At 54.6% G+C, this 20,179-nt stretch overlaps 4 protein-coding genes across 5 annotated transcripts; 1 reads left to right on the top strand and 3 right to left on the bottom strand.

The window, feature by feature from the left end:
- Positions 1-53: 53 nt before the first annotated feature.
- TNFRSF12A (TNF receptor superfamily member 12A) lies at positions 54-2,120 on the bottom strand. The gene is made up of 4 exons (XM_053554285.1): positions 1,962-2,120; positions 1,113-1,217; positions 750-884; positions 54-667 (listed from the first exon to the last, which is right to left on the bottom strand). The coding sequence occupies exons 1-4, from the start codon at positions 2,053-2,055 to the stop codon at positions 612-614; spliced, it is 390 nt and encodes a 129-aa protein (XP_053410260.1). The 5' UTR covers positions 2,056-2,120; the 3' UTR covers positions 54-611.
- Positions 2,121-2,249: 129 nt separating this feature from the next.
- On the top strand, positions 2,250-5,596 carry CLDN6 (claudin 6). 2 transcript variants are annotated; one of them, XM_053554273.1, is made up of 2 exons: positions 2,250-2,854; positions 4,345-5,596. In XM_053554273.1, exons 1-2 carry the CDS (start codon positions 2,802-2,804, stop codon positions 5,030-5,032), a joined length of 741 nt encoding a protein of 246 aa, XP_053410248.1. In that variant the 5' UTR covers positions 2,250-2,801; the 3' UTR covers positions 5,033-5,596. The 2 variants fall into 2 exon arrangements, with proteins under 2 accessions (XP_053410248.1, XP_053410249.1); XM_053554274.1 differs by having other exon boundaries at positions 2,250-3,404; positions 4,350-5,596.
- Positions 5,597-6,596: 1,000 nt separating this feature from the next.
- On the bottom strand, positions 6,597-7,250 carry CLDN9 (claudin 9). The gene has a single exon (XM_053554280.1). The coding sequence runs from the start codon at positions 7,248-7,250 to the stop codon at positions 6,597-6,599; it is 654 nt and encodes a 217-aa protein (XP_053410255.1).
- Positions 7,251-11,481: 4,231 nt separating this feature from the next.
- Positions 11,482-18,820, bottom strand: LOC128562057 (uncharacterized). Its single transcript, XM_053556658.1, has 3 exons — positions 18,812-18,820; positions 15,785-16,592; positions 11,482-12,464 (listed from the first exon to the last, which is right to left on the bottom strand). The coding sequence occupies exons 1-2, from the start codon at positions 18,818-18,820 to the stop codon at positions 15,909-15,911; spliced, it is 693 nt and encodes a 230-aa protein (XP_053412633.1). The 3' UTR covers positions 11,482-12,464; positions 15,785-15,908.
- Positions 18,821-20,179: the final 1,359 nt, after the last annotated feature.

Below are 20,179 nucleotides of genomic sequence, written 5' to 3'. Positions count from 1 at the left end.
CTCCCTCCCTCTAGCTGAGGAGTCAAGCTGGGATCATGCCACTCTCCAAACCATTTAAAGTTAAAGATTTCTTTATTAATAAATTCTCCCTCCCTTCCAAAATTTCTCCCCCAAATAAATTACTTCTTCCCCCTTCTGGATTAGAGGGGTCTGAATCTTAGGGCCAGCCCTCCTAGAGGGCCAGCCCCCTAGTGTTAAAACAGGTCCCTAACCTGACCCCCTCCCAGAGCTGAGAAACCCCTGGTGGAATTTCAGTACATCTGAGTGGGGCCTAGGGTTGTGTTTGTCCCTCAAGTCAGCCTGGCCCCCAGGCCATCAGGGAAGGAGATATCCCCTTGTGCAAATGGTGCAGCTCCTTAAACAGTGTCAGCCTGTTCAGTGTAAGCCAGCATGAGGCTTCTTTTCTGTCCTGGAGCCAGAGACAGGGCAATCAGACATCTTGGAAGGCTCCCCTGAACCCTGGGCCCAGGCTTCAGAGGTGATTCACTCACCCCAACCCCAGCCCCCCTCCACCCTGTGGTTGGAGGAGCTTGGCTCTGTGTCTGGGAGGCATGGGCTGACTCTACAATGAATGAATGGGTGACGCCCCAATTGTCAGGGGGCGCTCACTGTCACTGGATCAAGGCCACGGCTGGACAGCCCTCTCCGCCGGTCTCCTCTATGGGGGCTGCAAGATAAGAGGTAGGGTCGTTCAGGAACAGGGGACATGTGGAGGAGTGATGGGGGCAGGCAGGCCAGAGCGCACTTACTGGTGAACTTCTCTCTCCTGCGGCACCGTCTCCAGACCAGGAAGCCAGAAAGCAGCCCCAGCACCAGGGCCAGGCTCAGGGCACCCCCTATGATGGGCCAAAGTAGCCGGAAGGGGGCAGGAGGTGCGGCAGCGCCTGAAAATGGGACTCCAAGTCAGACCTCGCCCCTTTCTTAGACCAGCTCCGCCCCCTAGAACTGCACTTCTCCTCCGCCGAGGCCCCCACCCTAATTAGAGCCTCTTCTCCACTCCATCCTCCCTCCGCATTAACTTCTCGGATCCGAAGGCCTGGGTCCCTCTCCGCACCAACAAACCCTCTCCCTCGGGCTAAGGACCACTCGCCACTGACCCTGCCCCAACTCACAGCCCAGGCAGAAATCGCTGTGTGGTCGCGCCGGGCACGACGCACAATCCATGCACTTGTCGAGGTCCGCGCTCCAGGAGCTGCCGCTAGAGCAGGGGGTGGTGTCTGGGGAGGGGGCCACTGGTCAGAAGCTGGGGGCGGGCCATGCTATTCTGGGGTCTGAGGTCAGGGTCCGCCAGCTCGAATAACGTGAGTCACCGACATCCTCCTGCCCGCCCCCCCCCCCGCATTCCTCACAGGTGACCGCACGGCCCGACCGGGACACGGCAGTGCGGGGCGGGAGGTATACCGCGAGACAGTGGGAGACAGTGGGGGTGGAGGGTTAGGGGGTTAGGTCTTCACAATCCCCCTGCCGCCGGCGGGTGAGTCACTCCTGGGCACAGGGCCCGACCCCGGTCCCTCCCCCCGCATAGCTGGGCACTGAAGTCACCGGATGGAAGGGGGCACCCCACATGGTATAGAGGGCACAGACTCCTGTGCCTCTCGACACCCACGGCCCCCCCAGAACTGTTCCATCACTGGGGCTGGTTAGACCCCATATTGACCAGGCTGGGGGCGTGCCCTCTTATCAAACTAAACATCCCGCCGTCAAACTTACTTTCTCTCTCCACTTATAGTTCGGACTTTTGGAGCCAAAGACCCCACCCCACTCCAATTGGACAGAGAAACTGAGGCTCGAATTGCGGAAAAAGCTTGAAGCCGGATGGGATGTTCCCCAGTGCGGAGCGCGGTGCCTGAGACACTTGACCCCTGATCCCTATGTACCCCAAGTTCCGCCCTGTTCTCCAGGCACCTAATCTCGGCTCCCGATGCCCAACCATGGTTCCTCGGCCCCCGCGTCCCCCTTACCTGGCGCTTGCTCCCCGGCCGCTGCGCACAGCAGTGCCAGCCCTAGCCCCAGCACAAGGATCCGCAACTTCGGTCGCATAGAGCCGCAAGCCATGGTAAGCGTCCCGCGGCCGCAGCCGTCTGCTGCTGCTGCCGCCGGCCGGCGAGAACTCAAAGCAGTGCCCCTGCCCCCGCCCCCGCCTTCCGGGGCGGAGCTCTCTGCTCTGCCCCTCCCGCCAGCAGTTCTAGGACGTCCCGCCCCGCCTGGACGGCTACGTTCAGTCATTCGTTCAACCAACAGGGCGCAGTCCCTCCAGCCACCAGGATTTGCAGGGGCGAAGGCCCGGCCTTGCCGCCTTCAAGAGGAATCAGACTGGAATAATTCATGCAGGGATAACTGCAGCTTTGATAAGAGCCCCACAGATAAAACAACAAAAAATAATGTGACCATTAATTTATACCCCAGGTCGTAGTTACCGGCTTGTCTCCATTTTTCAGAGTAGGAAACTGAGGTTCGAGGTTAGGTGAGTTCCCAATGTTACACCATTAGTAGATGGAGCTGAGACTCCAGCTCGGTTCGGCTTCACGCCCCGCGTGTTCACCCTCAGTGGGTCGGCAGGTCAGCCAACCCGAATCCCCTTATCCTACCCAATGCAGGCGCACTGGCCCTAGACTTGAGCACCCCCCTCTGACCAGGCCGGGATTTGCATGCTTGCTGCGGTCCGGGACAGGGTCTCTGCCCCTCCCCGGGGGCGGTGGTCCAGTGACGTCACCGCCCCTTTAAGACCCCGGCCTCCGCCCTTATCCCCATTTTTGTCCTAGGAATTTCCCTAGTCTCTTCTGCAGGTGAGTCTTGGGGAAATGTGCGTGTTGGAGAGAGACGCCCGGCGGAGCCGGGTGCAGGTCGTGGAGACGTGAGTGGGGGTGCATGCACGCAGGTCGTCGAGTCCCTGAGCCCTGGGCTGCTCAGAAACTACCTATTAATCGATTCCTTCGGCGGCCGGGGAAAGGTTAAATGCCCCTCCCCTCTCCCCCGGGACAAAGGCACCGAAACCTCGGGCGCCCCTCCCCCACCTGCCTTGCCTCTCAGGGGCTGGTATCCGCTCCTCCTCACCTGCTGAAGCGGACCCTGCGGCCCGCGCCGCCATTAAATCCCTCCTGGGTGCGCGGCTGGGATGGTCAAGGGGCCGGGGGCGCCCTGGAACAGAGTCGAACCTTCAGAGCGTAGAAAAGGAAGGGGGCAAGGGCAGAGGTGCACTCAGGGGTGAGGTCTGGGGCGCCTGAGTTGGCGTGGCCCAGGCCCTAACTCAGCCGGAGGCCTGGTGGACGGACCTGGGTCCTGGGGCCCGCCTTGGCCGGTCTCCCCGAGGTCATGAGTTCGGCCCCCACCTGAACTGGCTGCTAAGAGAAGTGAATGGAGAGCCTGCCTTTGGGCCGCGCTGCTGAGGCCTGCGCTGAGTTTAGGTATAAGCCGCGCCCTGGAAGAACTTTGGGCCAAGGGGAACCGAAGCAGAGCTGATTCCCGCGGCAACCTCCGACATCACATGGGACGTGAGGGGACACAGGTGTAGACTAGAGTGGCGGTGGAGGAACTGGATCACTGCACTCTCTAAGGGTTTTATTTCATTTGAGGAAGTTTGAGAGGACCCTACAGTGACATTTTGGTGTACTATACACAGGAAAATGTCCTCAACCTTGAGAGTATGTTCTTTGGTCCCTAGGGGAAGGTGGAGAGGTGAGACCCATGGAGTCAGCTTGGAGAAGGAACTGCTTTTGGGTGGGAGGATTAATGTTCTTCCAACTCTTTTGCCCCTTTAGGGCTTGGCTTGGGCTGGGCCTGACAGGCCACCTGATGCAGGAGCTTGGATAATTTCCAGGCTCAGGAAGGGGGTGGCTCCTTGTTAGTGAGTGGGCTAGGCTCTTGACACAAGATCAACCTCAAGATCAGACTGCTATCCACTAGCGTAGGGGCATGGAACCAATCTGGGGAGAGGGGTTTGGACACTGGGTGGTGGGAGGAAGTTTGTAATCTCCAATCTTAGTGTTGAAATTGACAAGTTTTGAGCTTGAAACTCAGAGCTAGAGCCAAATCATCATCTGTGTGACCCACAGAAACTGAAGTGGCCAAGGCCCTGGACTGGCATTTTCATGGGCTTTATACCGTTATCTCTCATTTGTACTCCAAACAACCAGGATGAGAATAATAGGGAAAAAAAGCAATACTAAAGCATTAAGTGCCCCTTTTGCCAATGAGTAATGAGCCTCAGGGAGCATGTCTTGCCCACAGTGCAAAATGTGGTGACCAGCTAACTCCCAGAGTGCATGCTCCTGGCATCCTGTATGGTGGCTATGGCATAGGATCTGGGCCTGTCAGGCTAACTGTTGTTCTGCTTTTGTCTCCCAGTACAGTGCACCCCCTCACCTTCATCATGGCCTCTGCTGGGCTACAGATCCTGGGTGTTGTCCTGACTCTGCTGGGCTGGGTGAATGCCCTGGTATCCTGTGCCCTGCCCATGTGGAAGGTGACAGCCTTCATTGGCAGCAACATCGTGGTTGCCCAGGTGGTGTGGGAGGGGCTGTGGATGTCCTGTGTGGTGCAGAGTACCGGCCAGATGCAATGCAAGGTGTACGACTCACTCCTGGCGCTGCCCCAGGACCTGCAGGCTGCCCGTGCCCTCTGCGTCATCACCCTCCTTGTGGCCCTGCTAGGTCTGCTGGTCTACCTTGCTGGGGCCAAATGTACCACCTGTGTGGAGGACAAGGATTCCAAGGCCCGCCTGGTACTCACCTCCGGGATCATCTTTGTCATCTCAGGGGTTCTGACCCTGATCCCCATCTGCTGGACAGCCCATGCCATCATCCAGGATTTCTATAATCCCCTGGTGGCTGAGGCGCAGAAGAGGGAATTGGGGGCCTCCCTCTACCTGGGCTGGGCAGCCTCGGGCCTTTTGTTGCTGGGTGGGGGGCTGCTGTGCTGCACTTGCCCCTCAGGTGGATCCCAGGGCCCCAGCCATTACATGGCCCGATACTCAGCATCTGCCCCTGCCGCCTCTCGGGGGCCCTCTGAGTACCCCACCAAGAATTATGTCTGATGTGGGTAGGAGAATGCAAGCTCCATTGGAGCCTTCCTTCCTCAGCTGGGGCCATCAAAAGATGGTGATGCTTGACAGCTTTGGGGTAGCATCTTACCTTTTGTTTTTGCTTTTTACTGTTTTTACTTTTGGGGGTATTTTTTAAATCCACTTGTTAACTGAAACAAGAAGATGACTCAGACTTAGACACACACCTGGATTCTGCTGTTGGCATTTCTCACCTTTGGATGATGGAGCCAAAGAGGTGATGCTTTGAGTTTCTGGATCTTTCTCCACCTTAGACATCTTATCTTGGAAGCCAACCTGGAGCTGTGGAACAAGTGTGAAGGCTGTTTGCTGTACTGGCCTTTGTAACAAGACTGTCCCTAAGAGTTCCTGCTACTGCTGGGCTTTCCTAGACTTAAGCCCCTCTTCTCAGCTATGGAAGAGAAGGTCACATGTTACCAAAGAACAGCCCACCTCCAGATCTTCTGACCACTGGCTGCTCCATCCTTTCACCACGGCCATTCCCTAGGTCACATCCCAACTGTTCTGTAGTCACCCCCTTCCCCACTTCTGCCCTGCTTGCCCACACTCACAAGGTTTTGCTAAATAAAGCATGTCTTGTCATGTTTGCCTTTGGTGTTGCTAGGGGGCTGTTGAGTACCCAACTTGGCTACAGAGTGGGTGGGCATAAGTCATTCATGATCCTTTGACCCCCATGCTTTCCCTGGCTGGGCCGCCTGGCTGCCCTGCCCAGCACCGACAGCACACAGAACAAAGGGAGCCCAGTTACAAATGTTCTTTTTATTCCTAGGTCAGGGGTGGGGGTTGGGGTTGAGGTGATGGGTGGAACCTCCCTGCTAGTGGGCTAACTCCAGGGCTGGACCTGCTTATTAAGGAGTCAACTAGCTACTGCCCTGTGAGTGAAGCCCAGGTTCCTGGGAAAGGGGACTCAAAAGAGAACTAGGGTGGCGCTTGTGGCTCGTTGAGTAGGGCACCGGCCCCATACACCGAGGGTGGCAGATTCAAACCCAGCCCCAGCCAACCTGCAACAACAACAAAAATAGCCAGGTGTTTTGGTGGGCGCCTGTACCTGTAATCCCAGGTACTCAGGAGGCTGAGGCAAGAGAATAGCCTAAGCCCAAGAGCTGGAGGTTGCTGTGAGCTGCGATGCCACAGCACTCTACCGAGGGCAACAAAGTGAGACTTTGTCTCAAAAAAAAAGAGGAGAGGGCAGCGCCTGTGGCTCAAGGAGTAGGGCGCCAGTCCCATAGGCCGGAGGTGGTGGGTTCAAACCTAGCCCCGGCCAAAATAAAAAAAAAAAAAGAGGAGGACCAGCCTATTTCTTGGACAGCAGAAGGAAGCAATTATGGGGCAGACAGGGCCAGGCCAGGGTGCCCAAGAGTTCTAGCCCTGTCTGGTTGGGGGAGAGAAAATGAGCTGGGAACACCACTGAGCCCTGAAGCCAGATCTGGCTTGAGGCTTTGGAAAGTGGATTTCCCTGGGAGAGGAGGTTAATGGTGGTAGAGGGTGAGGAGTGAGGGAGGCATCAGTCCATCAGTTGCCAGGCCAAGCCTGTTCCTCACACGTAGTCCCTCTTGTCCAGTCCAGAGGCCCCTGAGCGTGAGGGGATTGAGTAGCCCAGCCTGGGCCCACGGGGCCTCTCAGCCTGGGGTGGGGGGCACGTGCAGCAGAGGAGCCCCCCGCCCAGCATGAGCAATGCAGCGGCTGCCCAGCCCAGGTAGAGAGAAGCCCCCAGTTCTCGCTTAAGGGCCTCGGCCACAAGGGGATTGTAGAAGTCCTGGATAATGGCATGGGCTGTCCAACAGACAGGGATGAGCACCAGGATGCCAGACAGGAGGAGGATGATGCCTGCAGTGAGCACAATTCGGGCCTTGGCACCCTCGTCCTCCACACACGTAGTACACTGGGCGCCTGTGATGGCCACCAGCAGGCCGAGCAGGGCCAGCAGGAGGGCAACGACACAAAGGGCCCGGGCAGCCTGCAGGTCCTGGGGCAGCGCCAGCAGTGAGTCATACACCTTGCACTGCATCTGGCCAGTGCTCTGCACCACACAGGACATCCACAGCCCCTCCCACACCACCTGGGCCACCACAATGCTGTTGCCGATGAAGGCGGTCACCTTCCACAGAGGCAGGGCGCAGGATACCAGGGTCCCCAGCCAACCCAGCACGGCCAGGGTCATGCCCAGGAGTTCCAGGCCAGTCGAAGCCATTTGTCCCCTTGTTTGGGTCTTCTTTGCCCTCGGTGCCCTGGTTGACTCAAGAGTGTTCGTCAAAGATGTTGAGGTGGAATCTTGGCTCCTAGCAGGAGGAGAAAGTGCGTCAGTGTCCTCAGGCCAGGGCAGTCCTCACATCTGAACCTCTTGAAAGGTGTCTCCTCTCTGAGCCTCTCACAGGACAACACAAAGCAGACTCAGGTCCTTCTCAGCTGAGTGGCTTGTGTCCTCCCCTGGAGGAGTTGATGTCCATTGGATTCCTGGATTTCCTGCAGTCAGGTCCCAGCCAAGCTGGCATGGGCCCTCCAGACCCACCGTTAGGCTGAGGACAGCCACGTCCCTTCTCAACTGGCGCAGGCTCAGCAGGCTCACGCTGAGCTGTATCCTCTGCAGGTGCCACCTGGGGACTCTGCAGCTCCTGTGGCAGGCGGGGTTTTAAGCCCCAGCAGGGGAGGAGCAGAGTGAAATGCAGGGAGCTTGATTGGGGAAACTTGAATGAAGGGGGGGAAGAGGGGAGTGTTAGAGGTGGTGTGGGTAGGAGGTGGAATGGAGAATTCAGTGTCAATGGAGGGAATGCTGTGACCTGGAGGGATCAGGGAGGAAAAGTGTCCCTGCATGTAGGATCCTAGTGAGGAATGAACAGAAAGTCTGAGGACAAGCTAAGGAGTAAGGAATGAGGGTGGGGACAGGCAAAAAAGTAACTGGCTAAGGACAAAGAATTGGCAGCAAGAGGGGGAGTATGGGGGAGCCTCGGCCTATCTTCCTTTTTTTTTTTATTTTTTATTTATTTTTTTATTTTAGGGGAGACAGATCAGCCTATCTTCCTAACCCTCCCTCTGCCCCTGGTCCCCTACCATCTTCACTTTACCCCTGCCCAGTTTCGGTGCAAATGCCCCCAGCTCCTCTGGTATCGTACACCCCCTCTTCTGTCCTCTGCTACCCGCCACCAGGGACTCTCTGGAAACTGATCTGTCCCCAGTCTCAGCCCAGTGGCCCTGGTGGCTCCCGGGGGAGGCACCCCGCCCGTACTGTTCCCTGGGCAACAGGTGCCTGGCGCCCAGCTCAGGTGGCATTGCCCTGGCAACGGCCTAGAAAACTACCCCCCCCACCTCTGCCTCAGCTCAGGTGTGTGCCCTCCCTGCCCCCACTGCTGAAACTAGGGGGCTGAGCTGAGCTGCCCAAGTCCCCAGAGACCAGAGGATAAAGGGCCTGTTGTGGAGGTGGGGGAGAGCAGGAAAGTAGGAGGTTAATAAGGGGTACTTAGGGTGGGGATCTAGCTCAGGACCTGGTTGTCTTTCCTGGGTGAGTGGCCTAACAGGCCAAGATACCATAGGTGTGGGGCAAGACGATGAGGCCCAGGGGACCCCAGTGTGCCTTCTCTCCTGAAAACCCCTCATGGGGGCAGCCTGGGAATCATGCTGACTGAAGTTCCAATACTAACCCCAACCCCAGACAGGTCAGGGAAAATCAAGCTCCTTAACTTCTTTGAGTCAGAGACCCATTTAAGAAACTCGTGAGACCTATATAATATACTCCACAAATATGTCCCCCTCATTTTAGGAGATTCATGAACTTCAAGCCTTTGCCTGGGTGCTCAGAACTATCTGAAGTGGGGGGCATGCAGAGGGTTCTAAAGCAGAGCAGGCCCTGGCCTGGGAGAGCCTCTAATCTCTACTCCCAGGGAGGCCTGGTGTCTATGCTGGGGGCACCACTTCCCAGCCTAGGCTGGCTGGCCCAGGCCTAGACCAGGCCTGAGGCTAGAGGCAGCCTCACCTATCAGTGGAACTTTATTTACAAAGGGTTAAAACCTCAAGGATTGCACAGGGTTCCAACCAGGGGTGGGAGCACAGCTTCTGGGAATGGGTTTTGCATTTTTTTGCAAGAGAGGTTTATACTTTCACCAGAATTACAAAGGGGTCTGTGACCCAAAAAAGCTTAAGACTCTTTCCCCCATCCAAATAGAAAGACCAAGACCAGTGCCTATCTGCCAGTATGGAAGGGGCAGCTAGGGCTTCCTCCGCATGGGGAGGGGCTCCTCTAGGATGGGGGTCTGAGCTGGTGGCCCCACAGTGGATGGAGGGTGGGGTGTGATGATAGCAGGCTGGAGAATGGCCTTAGGGTGAGCTCGGGGGCTGTTTGTCTAGCTCATGCAGGCCCTGGGGCTAGGATTTCACAAGATGGGGGTGGGGTGGCTGAGAGGAAGGGCCTGTCAGTAGACTCCCTCTGCAGCTTCCCAGGGGCCTAGGAATCCAGCCACACAGGTTTGAACAGGTGTCTGGAAGGTCCCACTACCCCTCCCCCCACCTTCCACAGCCCCAAGCCAAGGGCTTGCTTTTCTGTTCCCCAGGCCCAGGACAAGTCCTCTTGCCTTAGGTCTCAGTTGACCAACTCGCCCTGTTTGTCCAGGATACTCCCAGTTTGAATATTGTGTCCTATGACAGTGGTCAGCCTGCAGTCAGGCCTTGCCTCAGCGGCCTGCTCTTTTCACAGTTTTAAACTCCAGGGGTCTAACCCAGTGGGGCACTGTACAACCTAGTAAGTGTTGTCCTGGAGATGGCACTAACAGGATCACAATTTTTTTAGACCCCAATAGCTCTTGGGTTAGCATCTTCCTACTCAAGCAAAAAGGGAAGCCCATACTGCCAAGGAGTGGCCAGCCACATGGACATGGCTGCTCAGGGGATATAGATACCCCTAACACCAATGATCAGTGTTCACTGGACTTGCCTTCGTGGTGGATTTAACTTCCTCCCACCCTAAGTCTTCCTCTCTTTTCTCCCCATGGTCTAAGGGGAGAGTGAAAGTGGAAAAATGTCTCAGAGCATGACGAAAGGGTGGAATAGGGTGGTCCAGTAGCCCTTAGGAGAGGGGCAGGGAGGATTCCCAGGGCACATTGCCAGGAGCATGCTTGCTATCCTCAGATCCCTTAGGCCTAGTCTGGGTAGTCCCAGGCCCTTTCCTAGGTCCCTTGGTCCATGTGGATTCAGTTGGATCCTGGCAACCAAAGGGTTAAAGTTAGCGCCTAAAGGGACTGCACCAGGGGTTGGAATGCCATTGATATGGAGAGGTGAGGATCCCTCAGTTGTTACCCTCTCAATGGCACTTTAACTTATCCACTGGAATCCCCTCACCCATCACCTCTATTGGGGGAAAGAGGTGGGGGAAGGGAACCTTCCCATCTGGACTACCCTGAGAGGAAACCAAGGCTAGCTCTCCACCAGCACCTTCGTGGAGAAAAATGGACCTCATCTTTGTTCCCTCTGGGAGAACTGAGGGGCAGGGAGGTTTAGTGGGTAAAAGAAACTTGAGCTCAGCTTAGATAGGATAGAAAGGGATAAAAATGTGGCCTGGGAGGGTGCCTGTACTTAGAAAGGGATAAAAATGTGGCCTGGGAGGGTGCCCGTACTCAGTCGTTAGGGCACCAGTCACGTACTCTGGGGTTGATGGGTTCAAACCGGCCAAGGCCTGCTAAACAAAAACAAACAAACAAACACTCTACTGAAGGCAACATAGTGAGACTATCTGGAAAAAAAAAATGTGGCCTGACAGCAAAAGAAGGGAACTAACAAGTTGGCATGGTGCCAGGCATCGTAAGGGCAGCATCCTCCACTGCTTTTGTGGGGGTCAGAGACCCTCATTTTACATGTAGAGAAGATGATCCCCTGGCTCCCAAACCAAAAGATGCAGGTGAATCCTGTAAACACAATACTTCTCATCAGATCACCCGCCTTGGTTTCACAGCCTTCTCAGGGCTAAGGGAGTGGGGCCAAGTGTGCAAGGTGGGAAACAGCCGAACCTGACACAAACCAGACAAGGTCTTCAATATCCTCTCTCAGGGCTTGTGAAGCTGGGTCTCCCAGGTCTCTTTCCCAGCAGGTGGTGGGATAGGGCCTCTCCCTCACCCAAGCCCCAGTTCTCCCCTCCAGAGACCACTCAATGTCTGTGTCCTAGTGAACGTGCCCTTCATTCCTTACATGCAGTATGGAGGCAGCTGAAGCCCAGCAGATCTGGTGACCACCCCTCCACCCTCAGGGCAAATCCCACTGCCTAACCCTGACTGCCTGGATGCAGAGGGGAGTGGCATGCTCCCTCTAGGCTTGTTATGTCCCCAGGCCAGTGTCCCATACACCTTGGGGACCATTGTACATACTGACACAAAGCAGACAAGGCCTTCAGGGTATGTAAATGTGATTTAACTTGTAAACCTGGACAGACTCTGTTGACTGGGTAACAATTAACTTTTATTATCAGTCGGAATTGTCATCCTTCAACAGGGAACAGTTATCACTCCCAGCTTTGAGAGTACATTCATTCTTGTCCTTCCTGTTTATTGGGAGTCCTAGTGGAGAGAGGAGGGCTATAGGGCTATACAAGGTGAAGGGGGATGAAGAGAACTGAGCCATAATTCAGAGAAGGGGAAAGGCAGTCACTCTTTCTTTCATGCCCAATAAGAGCTTTATCAAGGTATTAGTGCTATCAGCTCCTACCCAAGGGCTCCAGGTCAGCAAGGGACAGGGCCTAAAATACAGTAAGTTCTGGGAAACCAACTAGGGAGATAACCCAGCCCTGCAGGGGAGAGAATGGTGCCTACATGGACTGCATGTTGGCATGCAGAATCTGTGAATGTGACTTATTTATTAAAATGTTCTGGCTAGGCACCCATAGCTCAGTGGTTAGGGCACCAGCCACATGCTCCAGGGCTGATGGGGTCAAACCTGGCCCAGGCCTGCTAAACAAAAAATATAGCCAGGTGTTGTGGTGGGCACCTGTAGTCCCAGCTACTAGGGAGGCTGAAGCAAGAGAATCACTTGAACCCATGTGAGCTATGACGCCACAGCACTCTACCAAGGGTGACAAAGTGAGACTGTCTCAAAAAAAAAAAAAAAATGATCTTAGCAAATGCAATTAAATAAATTAAGGATCTCAACTTGAGATTATCTTAGGTTAAGGATGGGCCTGGAGCCTACAGAAGGAGCACTGCCTTGTCCACACCTGGATTTTGGACTTCTGGCCTCCAGAATTGTGGAGAGTAAACTTCTGTTGTTTTAAGCCACTAAGTTTGTGGCAATTGTTACTGCAGTCACAGGAAACTAATACACTGCCTTCTTGCTGCTGGGTCCCAGGCTCTCAGAGGTCCCCCAAGGTCAAGGTTGGCTTTCCGATACCATGCATTGAGACAGATGTCCGCCTAGTTACCTGGGCACAGGCCACCTAAGGAACAAAGAGAACTTTGAGTTGTACAGGCTGTACAGAAACTGGCAGGTGGAGCTGAGGGCAGGCAAAGCTGGAAAGAAGAGTTTCTTCTCAAAATCTCCATCCCGTAGGGATGACTTCATAGCACAACCCTTGCAGTATCAACTGTCCATCAGCACCACTGCCTTCCTGGTATGCCCAAGCAGCAGGACCCCTGAATCTATTTCAAAGTTTCACTTCTTGGGCGAGGTGCAGTGGCTCAGGCCATAATCCTTGCACTCTGGGAGGCCAAAGCAGGTGGATTGCCTGAGCTTACCAATTTGAGATCAGCCTGAGCCAGAGTGAGAACCCCCTCTTTAAAAATAGTGGGACATTGTGGTGGGTGCCTGTAGTCCCAACTACTTGGGAGACTGAGGCAAGAGAATCCCTTAAGCCCAAGAGTTTGAAGTTGCTGTGAGCTGGGACACCATAGCACTCTACCCAGGGTGAGAAAGTGCAACTCAAAAAAAAAAAAAGTTTCACTTCCTAAGACTTGGGACGCGCAGGATCAGAGTTTCCAAGAGCCCTACAAATGTAAACTGAGGAGGGCCCTAGCAATGGCATCCAGATCCTTTAATTAATTAATTTATTTATTTTTAGAGACAGAATCTCACTTTATCGCCCTCGGTAGAGTGCTGTGCACAGCAACCTCCAACTCCTGGGCTTAGGCAATTCTCTTGCCTCAGCCTCCTGAGTAGCTGGGATTACAGGTGCCCGCCACAACACCCGGCTATTTTTTGTTTCAGCTTGGCTGGGGCCAGGTTTGAACCCGCCACTCTGGCGCCCTACACACTGAGCCACAAGCACCGTCCCAGATCCTTTAATTTATAAGGGACAGGGCTGGGTGAGGTGGGCTCACGCGTGTAATCCCAGCACTTGGGAGGTGGAGGTGGGTGGATTGCCTTAGCCAGAGTGAGACCCTGTCTCTAAAAAAATAGGAGGGTATCGTGGCAGGCGCCTGTAGTCCCAGCTATTTGGGAGCCTGAAACAGGAGAATTGCTTATGCCCAAGAGTTTGAGGTTGCTGTGAGCTGTGACTCCACCTAACTTCACGGAGGGTGACAGAGTGAGATTCTGTCAAAAAAAAAGGGGTGGAGGACGGCACCTGTGGCTCAAGGGGTAGGGTGCCAGCTTCATATACTGGAGGTGTTGGATTCAAACCCGGCCACGGCCAAAAACTGCAATAAATAAGTAAATAAATAAATAAATAAAATAAAATAAAAATTACAAGGGAAAATGAAACATTTTGGTTACTCTAGTTAAAACATTTTTTCTTGGCTCCCTGCCCACTCAGCAGTTAGAGCACCAGCCACATACACGGGCTCAAACCTGGCACGGGCCTGCTAAACAACAATGACAACTCCAAGAACAACAATAGCCAGGCGCTGTGGCAGGCCCCTGTAGTCCCACTTACTTGGGAGGCTGAGGCAAGGGAATCACTTAAGGTCAAGAGTTAGAGGTTGCTGTGAGCTGTGACGCTATGGCATTCTACTGAGGGTGACATAGTGAGACTCTGTCTCAAAAAAAAATAATAATAAAACATTTTTCTTTTTTTTTTTTTTTGAGACAGAGCCTCAAGCTGTCACCCTGGGTAGAGTGCCACGGCATCACAGCTCACAGCAACCTCCAACTCCTGGGCTCAAGCAATACTCCTGCCTCCGCCTCCCAAGTAGCTGGGACTACAGGCGCCCCCACAATGCCTGGCTATTTTTTGGTTGCAGCCAGCATTGTTGTTTGGCGGCCTGCACTGGATTCGAACCTGCCAGCTCAGGTGTATGTGGCTGGCGCCTTAGCCGCTTGAGCCACAGGCAAGGGCCAACATTTTTTATTTTTTTAGATAGAGTCTCACCCTGTTGACCTGGAGTCATCATGGCTCACAGCAACCTCAAACTCCTGTGCTCAAGTGATCCTCTTGCCTCAGCCTCCAGAGTAGTTGCCAGCAGAGGTGCACCACAACACCCACTAATTTTTTTATTTTTAGCAAAGAGGGGTCGCTCTCCCTCAGGTTTGTCTTGAGCTCCTGAGCTCAAGAGATCACCCTAGGTGGACTCCCAGAGTGCTAGCATTACAGTTGTGAGCCACCACGCCCCGCCCTCTAGTTAAAACATTCTATATTTCTGGGCCCCGGGCGTGGTGGCTTACGCTTGTAATCCTAGCACTGTGGGAAGCCAAGGCGGGTGGATTACCTGAGCTCAGGAGTTCAAGCCCAGCCTGAGCCAGAGCGAGACCATGTCTCTAAAAAAATAGCGCAGTATTGTTGCAGGCGCCTGTAGTCCCAGCTAACTGGGTGGCTGAGGCAAGAATCACTTAAGTCTGTAGTCCCAGCTACTTGGGAGGCTGAGACAAGAGAATTGCTTGAGCTCAAGAGTTTGAGGTTCTCCTGAGCTATGACGCCATAGCACCCTACCAAGGGCGACAAAGTGAGACTCTGTCTCATCAAAAAAAGAAAAAAAAAATTACTTAAATCCAAGAGTCTGAGGTTGCTGTGACCTGTGACACCAGGGCTTTCCACCGAGGTCGACAAAGTGAGACTGTCTCTATTTTAAACAGTCTCAAGCTGTCGCCTTGGGTAGAGTGCTGTGAAATCACAGCTCACAGCTACCTTCAACTCTTGGGCTCAAGCGATCCTCTTGCCTCAGTTTTTCTACTATTAGTAGAGACGGGGTCTCTCACTTTTGCTCAGGCTGGTCTCCAACTCGTGAGCTCAAGCTATCCACCTGCCTAGGCCTCCCACAGCGCGCCCGGCCTCAAAAAATATTTTTTTTACATTTCTGACTTCATCACCTCAATCCCACTTCCCTGTGCCTGTGCTGTGAGCCCCTGCCTGAGGCCCAGCTCTCCAGCCAGTTTATCAGCGGAGATAAGTTACATTCTCAAATGACCTACCAAGACATTTTCTATAAGGAAGTAGGGGAAAACAGAATAAAGACCCTAATCTTAAAACGAGCTTATTTTTCGGGCGGCGCCTGTGGCTCAGTCGGTAAGGCGCCGGCCCCATATACCGAGGGTGGCGGGTTCAAACCCGGCCCCGGCTGAACTGCAACCAAAAAATAGCTGGGTGTTGTGGCGGGCGCCTGTAGTCCCAGCTACTCGGGAGGCTGAGGCAAGAGAATCGCTTAAGCCCAGGAGTTGGAGGTTGCTGTGAGCTGTGTGATGCCACGGCACTCTACCGAGGGCCGTAAAGTGAGACCCTGCCTCTACAAAAAAAACGAGTTTATTTTTCAGTCTCCCTCCTTTTCCCCTCAGACCTGGCCTGCTCCCCTCAGATATCCCTTCTTCCTTCCCCAAACCGGCGCTCACCCACGCCTTCTCAACCTGCTGGTGGGGAATATGGTGCGCTCAGGGCACAAGCCCTGTGTCCGGACGGGGCTGCCAGCTCTCCAACCCGCTGCCCTCCAGGTGGGCGGGTGGTCAAGCAGGCCAGCTACAAGAAGAAGTGCGGCGGCGGCAGGAAGGCAGGCCGTGGCCAGGCGTGGTGGGGTGCAGGCGGCGGGAAAGCAGGCAGCAGCCAGGAGTCGCGGGGCACGGGCGGTGCCAGTAGGTTGAAGGACGAGGGCCGCGCAGGTAGCGGCGGCAGCGGCTGAGGGGGTGGTTCTGCCATTAAAGGTGGACGGCCGCGCGCGCCCACCGGCCCAGGGATGGCAGCGACTGCAGACTCTGGCAGCGGCGGCAGCGGCAGGTGAGCAGGCGGCTGTACCCTCGCAGGCAGGCGCGGCAGATCCTGCAGGGAGAGCGCGGTAGCAGGAGGCGCGGGCGCGCAGGCCTCGGGCGGCAGCTCAGGCAGTGCCAGATGGGCGGCAGGTCCCCAGGGCGCTAGCGGCTCCGGCCTCAGAGGGAGCGCAGGTAGAGGCGGCAGCTCCGCCAAGGCCAGCGCGGAGGGCGGCGGTGGCCTAGGGCTCAGGCCAGGTGGCAGGCCGGGCAGAGGCGGGTGTGGCAAGGACGGTGCGGGCAGCGGGGTCAGGGGCAGCGAGTAGTGGCCCCGGCCCAGCCGCGAGTGGCCGCGGGCGAGCCGCGGGTGCGAGCGGGAGCGGGGCAGCAAAGCCGCCAGCTTGGCTGCGGCCGCTACCCGGAGGCCCGCCGTGTGACACCGGCCGCGGCCTGGTTCCTTCTAGGGTGGCCACACTCAGAGCTCCAGCCGGCTCAGCCAATCGTAGCCATCTGGTGACGAACTTCAGCCAATCAGGGAACAGTGCGCCTCTCGGCTCGTCTGTCCGCGGACTAGCAAGATCAGAGTACCCTTGGCTGCCAATCAGAGACACCAGCTCGCCCCGCCAAGGTCTTCCTCCCGCCCTCTCCTGATTCCAGTCTATCACAGTGTCCCGGAATGCAGCTGTTGCAGCTCTCCTGGCTAGGCTTCAGCCCAGGAGCAGTCTACGCGCAGTGGGCGCCCCCACCTGGCTTGAAGGTTAGTTGATTGATTGCAACCCTCGAGGCCTCCTTGCCGCGTTTCACCCCACCAATTTGGAGAGAGCTTGTGGCGCTCTCTCTTTTTGATGTTTACCCACAGTGATTCAGGTATGATGATGATCCTGGGTGAGCGAGTCAAGGTGAACGAAGATTTCCATTTAGTTACCTTGTAGGAAATATAAAACGATATCACAATTCAAAAGCAGTTTGAGCCGGGCCCCGTGGCTCGTGCCTGTAATCCCTTGGGAGGCCGAAGCAGGCCGATCACCTGAGCTCAAGAGTTCCAGACCAGGGCGGCGCCTGTGGCTCAGTCGGTAAGGCGCCGGCCCCATATACCGAGGGTGGCGGGTTCAAACCCGGCCCCGGCTGAACTGCAATCAAAAAAAAAAAAAAAATAGCCGGGCGTTGTGGCGGGCGCCTGTAGTCCCAGCTACTGGGGAGGCTGAGACAAGAGCATCGCTTAAGCCCAGGAGTTGGAGGTTGCTGTAAGCTGTGTGAGGCCACGGCACTCTACCGAGGGCCATAAAGTGAGACTCTGTCTCTACAAAAAAAAAAAAGTTAAGAGTTCCAGACCAGCCTGAGCTAGAGGGAACCCTGTCTCTCTCTCTCTCTTTTTTTTTTTTTGAGACAGAGCCTCAAGCTGTCGCCCTGGGTAGAGTGCTATAGCATCACAGCTCACAGCAATCTCCAACTCCTGGGCTCAAGTAATCTCCTGCCTCCGCCTCCCAAGTAGCTGGGATTACAGGCGCCTGCCACAACGCTCAGCTATTTTTTGGTTGCGGCTGTCATTGTTGTTTGGCGGCCCGGGCTGGATTCGAACCCGCCAGCTCAGGTGTATGTGGCTGGCGCCTTAGCAGCTTGAGCCACAGGCCTCAAGCTTGTTTTTTTTTTTTTTTTTTAACGGAGAGTGCGTGGTGTCATAACTCACAGCAACCTCCAATTAGGCCTCAAAAGATCTTGCCTCAGTTTTTCTTTTTTTTATTTTTAGAGACAGTCTCACTTTGTTGCCCTTAGTAGAGTACCCTGGCATCACAACTCACAGCAACCTCCAGCTCTTGGCCTTAAGTGATTCTCTTCCCTCAGGCTCCCGAGTAGCTGAGACTACAGGCATCCAGTACAACGCCTGACTATTTTTTGTTGTTGTTGTTGCAGTTTGGCAGGGGCCAGGTTCGAACTCTCAGAATATGGGACCGGCACCCTACTAACTGAGCCACAGGCGCCACCCCAGTTTTTCTATTTTTAGTAGAGACAGGGTCTCGCTCCTGATCAGGCTGGTCTTGAACCTGTGAGCTCAAGCAATCCACCCGCCTCGGCCTCCCAGAGTGCTAGGATTACCAGCGTGAGCCACTGCACTGGCTAGAGACCCTGTCTCTTAAAAAAAAAAAAAAAAAAAAAAAAAAGCTGGACTTGTGGAGGGCGCTTTTTTTTAAGAGACAGAATCTCACTTTATTGTCCTTGGTAGAGTGCTGTGGTGTCACAGCTCACAGCAACCTCCAACTCATGGGCTTAGGCAATTTTCTTGCCTCAGCCTCCTAAGTAGCTGGGACTACAGGTGCCTGCCACAACGCCCGGCTATTTTTTGTTGCAATTTGGCAGGGGCCGGATTCCAACCTCGGTATATGGAGGCAGCACCCAACCCACTGAGCCACAGGTGCCACACTATGTTGGGTGCCTTTATTTCCTGCCATGGCACTCTACCCAGTGAAAAAGTGAGACTCTATCTCAAAAAAAAGAATGGTGCGGCACCTGTGGCTCAAAGGAGTAGGGCACGGGCCCCATATGCCAGAGGTGGTGGGTTCAAACCTAGCCCTGGCCAAAAAAAAAAAAAAAGTTTGGTGACAGCATATGTGTCATTTGTATTAAAGTTCCTTATTAGGACTAGAACATTACTAGGTGTGAAGAAATTTCACAGGCCCCGACTTGGCACATGTAGCACAGTGGTTACAGCGCCAGCCATATACACCAAGGGTGGCAGGTTCAAACCTGGCCCAGCCCAGCTAAACAACTGCAACAAAAAAATAGCCAGGCATTGTGGCTGGTGCCTATAGTCCCAGCTACCTGGGAGGCTGAGGCAAGAGAATCGCTTAAACCCAGAAGTTGGAAGTTGCTGTGAGCTGTGATGCTACAGCACTCTACCCAGGGCAATAGCTTGAGCCTCTGTCTCAAAAAAAAAACAAAAAAAATTAACTAAGTACTTCATAGGGTGTCAAATCCCATCAGGTTTATTCAACTTCTTCAGTTAAAACTTCACCCAATTGCAAGAAGAAGTCTGGGTTTGGAAGAGCTTAGCTCAAAAGGTAGAAATTTCAGGCAAGTCCTGGGGCTGGTCAGGCTCTAAGTCAAAGTTCAGAATATGGGGCAATTCCCAATTGCACAACTTTTGTTCTGGACCCAACTTGGGAAACTAATTACCTTCCACACTTACTGCATGAGTAAATTTTTTTTTTTTTTTTTGGCCGGGGCTGGGTTTGAACCCACCACCTCCGGCATATGGGACCGGCGCCCTACTCCTTGAGCCACAGGCGCCACCCTATGAGTAAATTTTTTTTTTTTTTTTTGTAGAGACAGAGTCTCACTGTACCGCCCTCGGGTAGAGTGCATATGGGACCGGCGCCCTACTCCTTGAGCCACAGGCGCCACCCTATGAGTAAATTTTTTTTTTTTTTTTGTAGAGACAGAGTCTCACTGTACCGCCCTCGGGTAGAGTGCTGTGGCGTCACACGGCTCACAGCAACCTCTAACTCTTGGGCTTACACGATTCTCTTGCCTCAGCCTCCCGAGCAGCTGGGACTACAGGCGCCCGCCACAACGCCCGGCTATTTTTTGGTTGCAGTTTGGCCGGGGCTGGGTTTGAACCCGCCACCCTCGGCATATGGGGCTGGCGCCCTACTCACTGAGCCACAGGCGCCGCCCGAGTAAATTTTTTTATTTTTTCAGACTGAGTCTTACTCTGTTGCCCAGGTTAGAGTGCCACGGTATCAACCTAGCTCGCAGCAACCTCAGACTCCTGGGTTCAAATGATCCTCCTTCCTTAGCCTGCCCAGTGGCTGGGACTACAGGTGGCCACCACAATGCTCAGATAATTTTTTTTTTTTTTTTTGAGACAGAGTCTCACTTTGTCACCCTCGGTAGAGTGCTATGGCGTCACAGCTCACAGCAACCTCTGCTCTTCGGCTTAGGCAATTCTCTTGCCTCAGCCTCCTGAGTAGCTGGGCCTACAGGCACCCACCACAATGCCTGGCTATTTTTTTGCTTCAGTTTGGCTGGAGCCGAGTTCGAATCTGCCAC

The sequence above is a fragment of the Nycticebus coucang genome, chromosome 12 (genome assembly GCF_027406575.1).
Source record: "Nycticebus coucang isolate mNycCou1 chromosome 12, mNycCou1.pri, whole genome shotgun sequence".
NCBI lineage: Eukaryota > Metazoa > Chordata > Mammalia > Primates > Lorisidae > Nycticebus > Nycticebus coucang.
The sequence above is the reverse complement of the archived record's forward strand: the minus strand, read 5'-3'. Positions and strand labels throughout refer to the sequence as shown.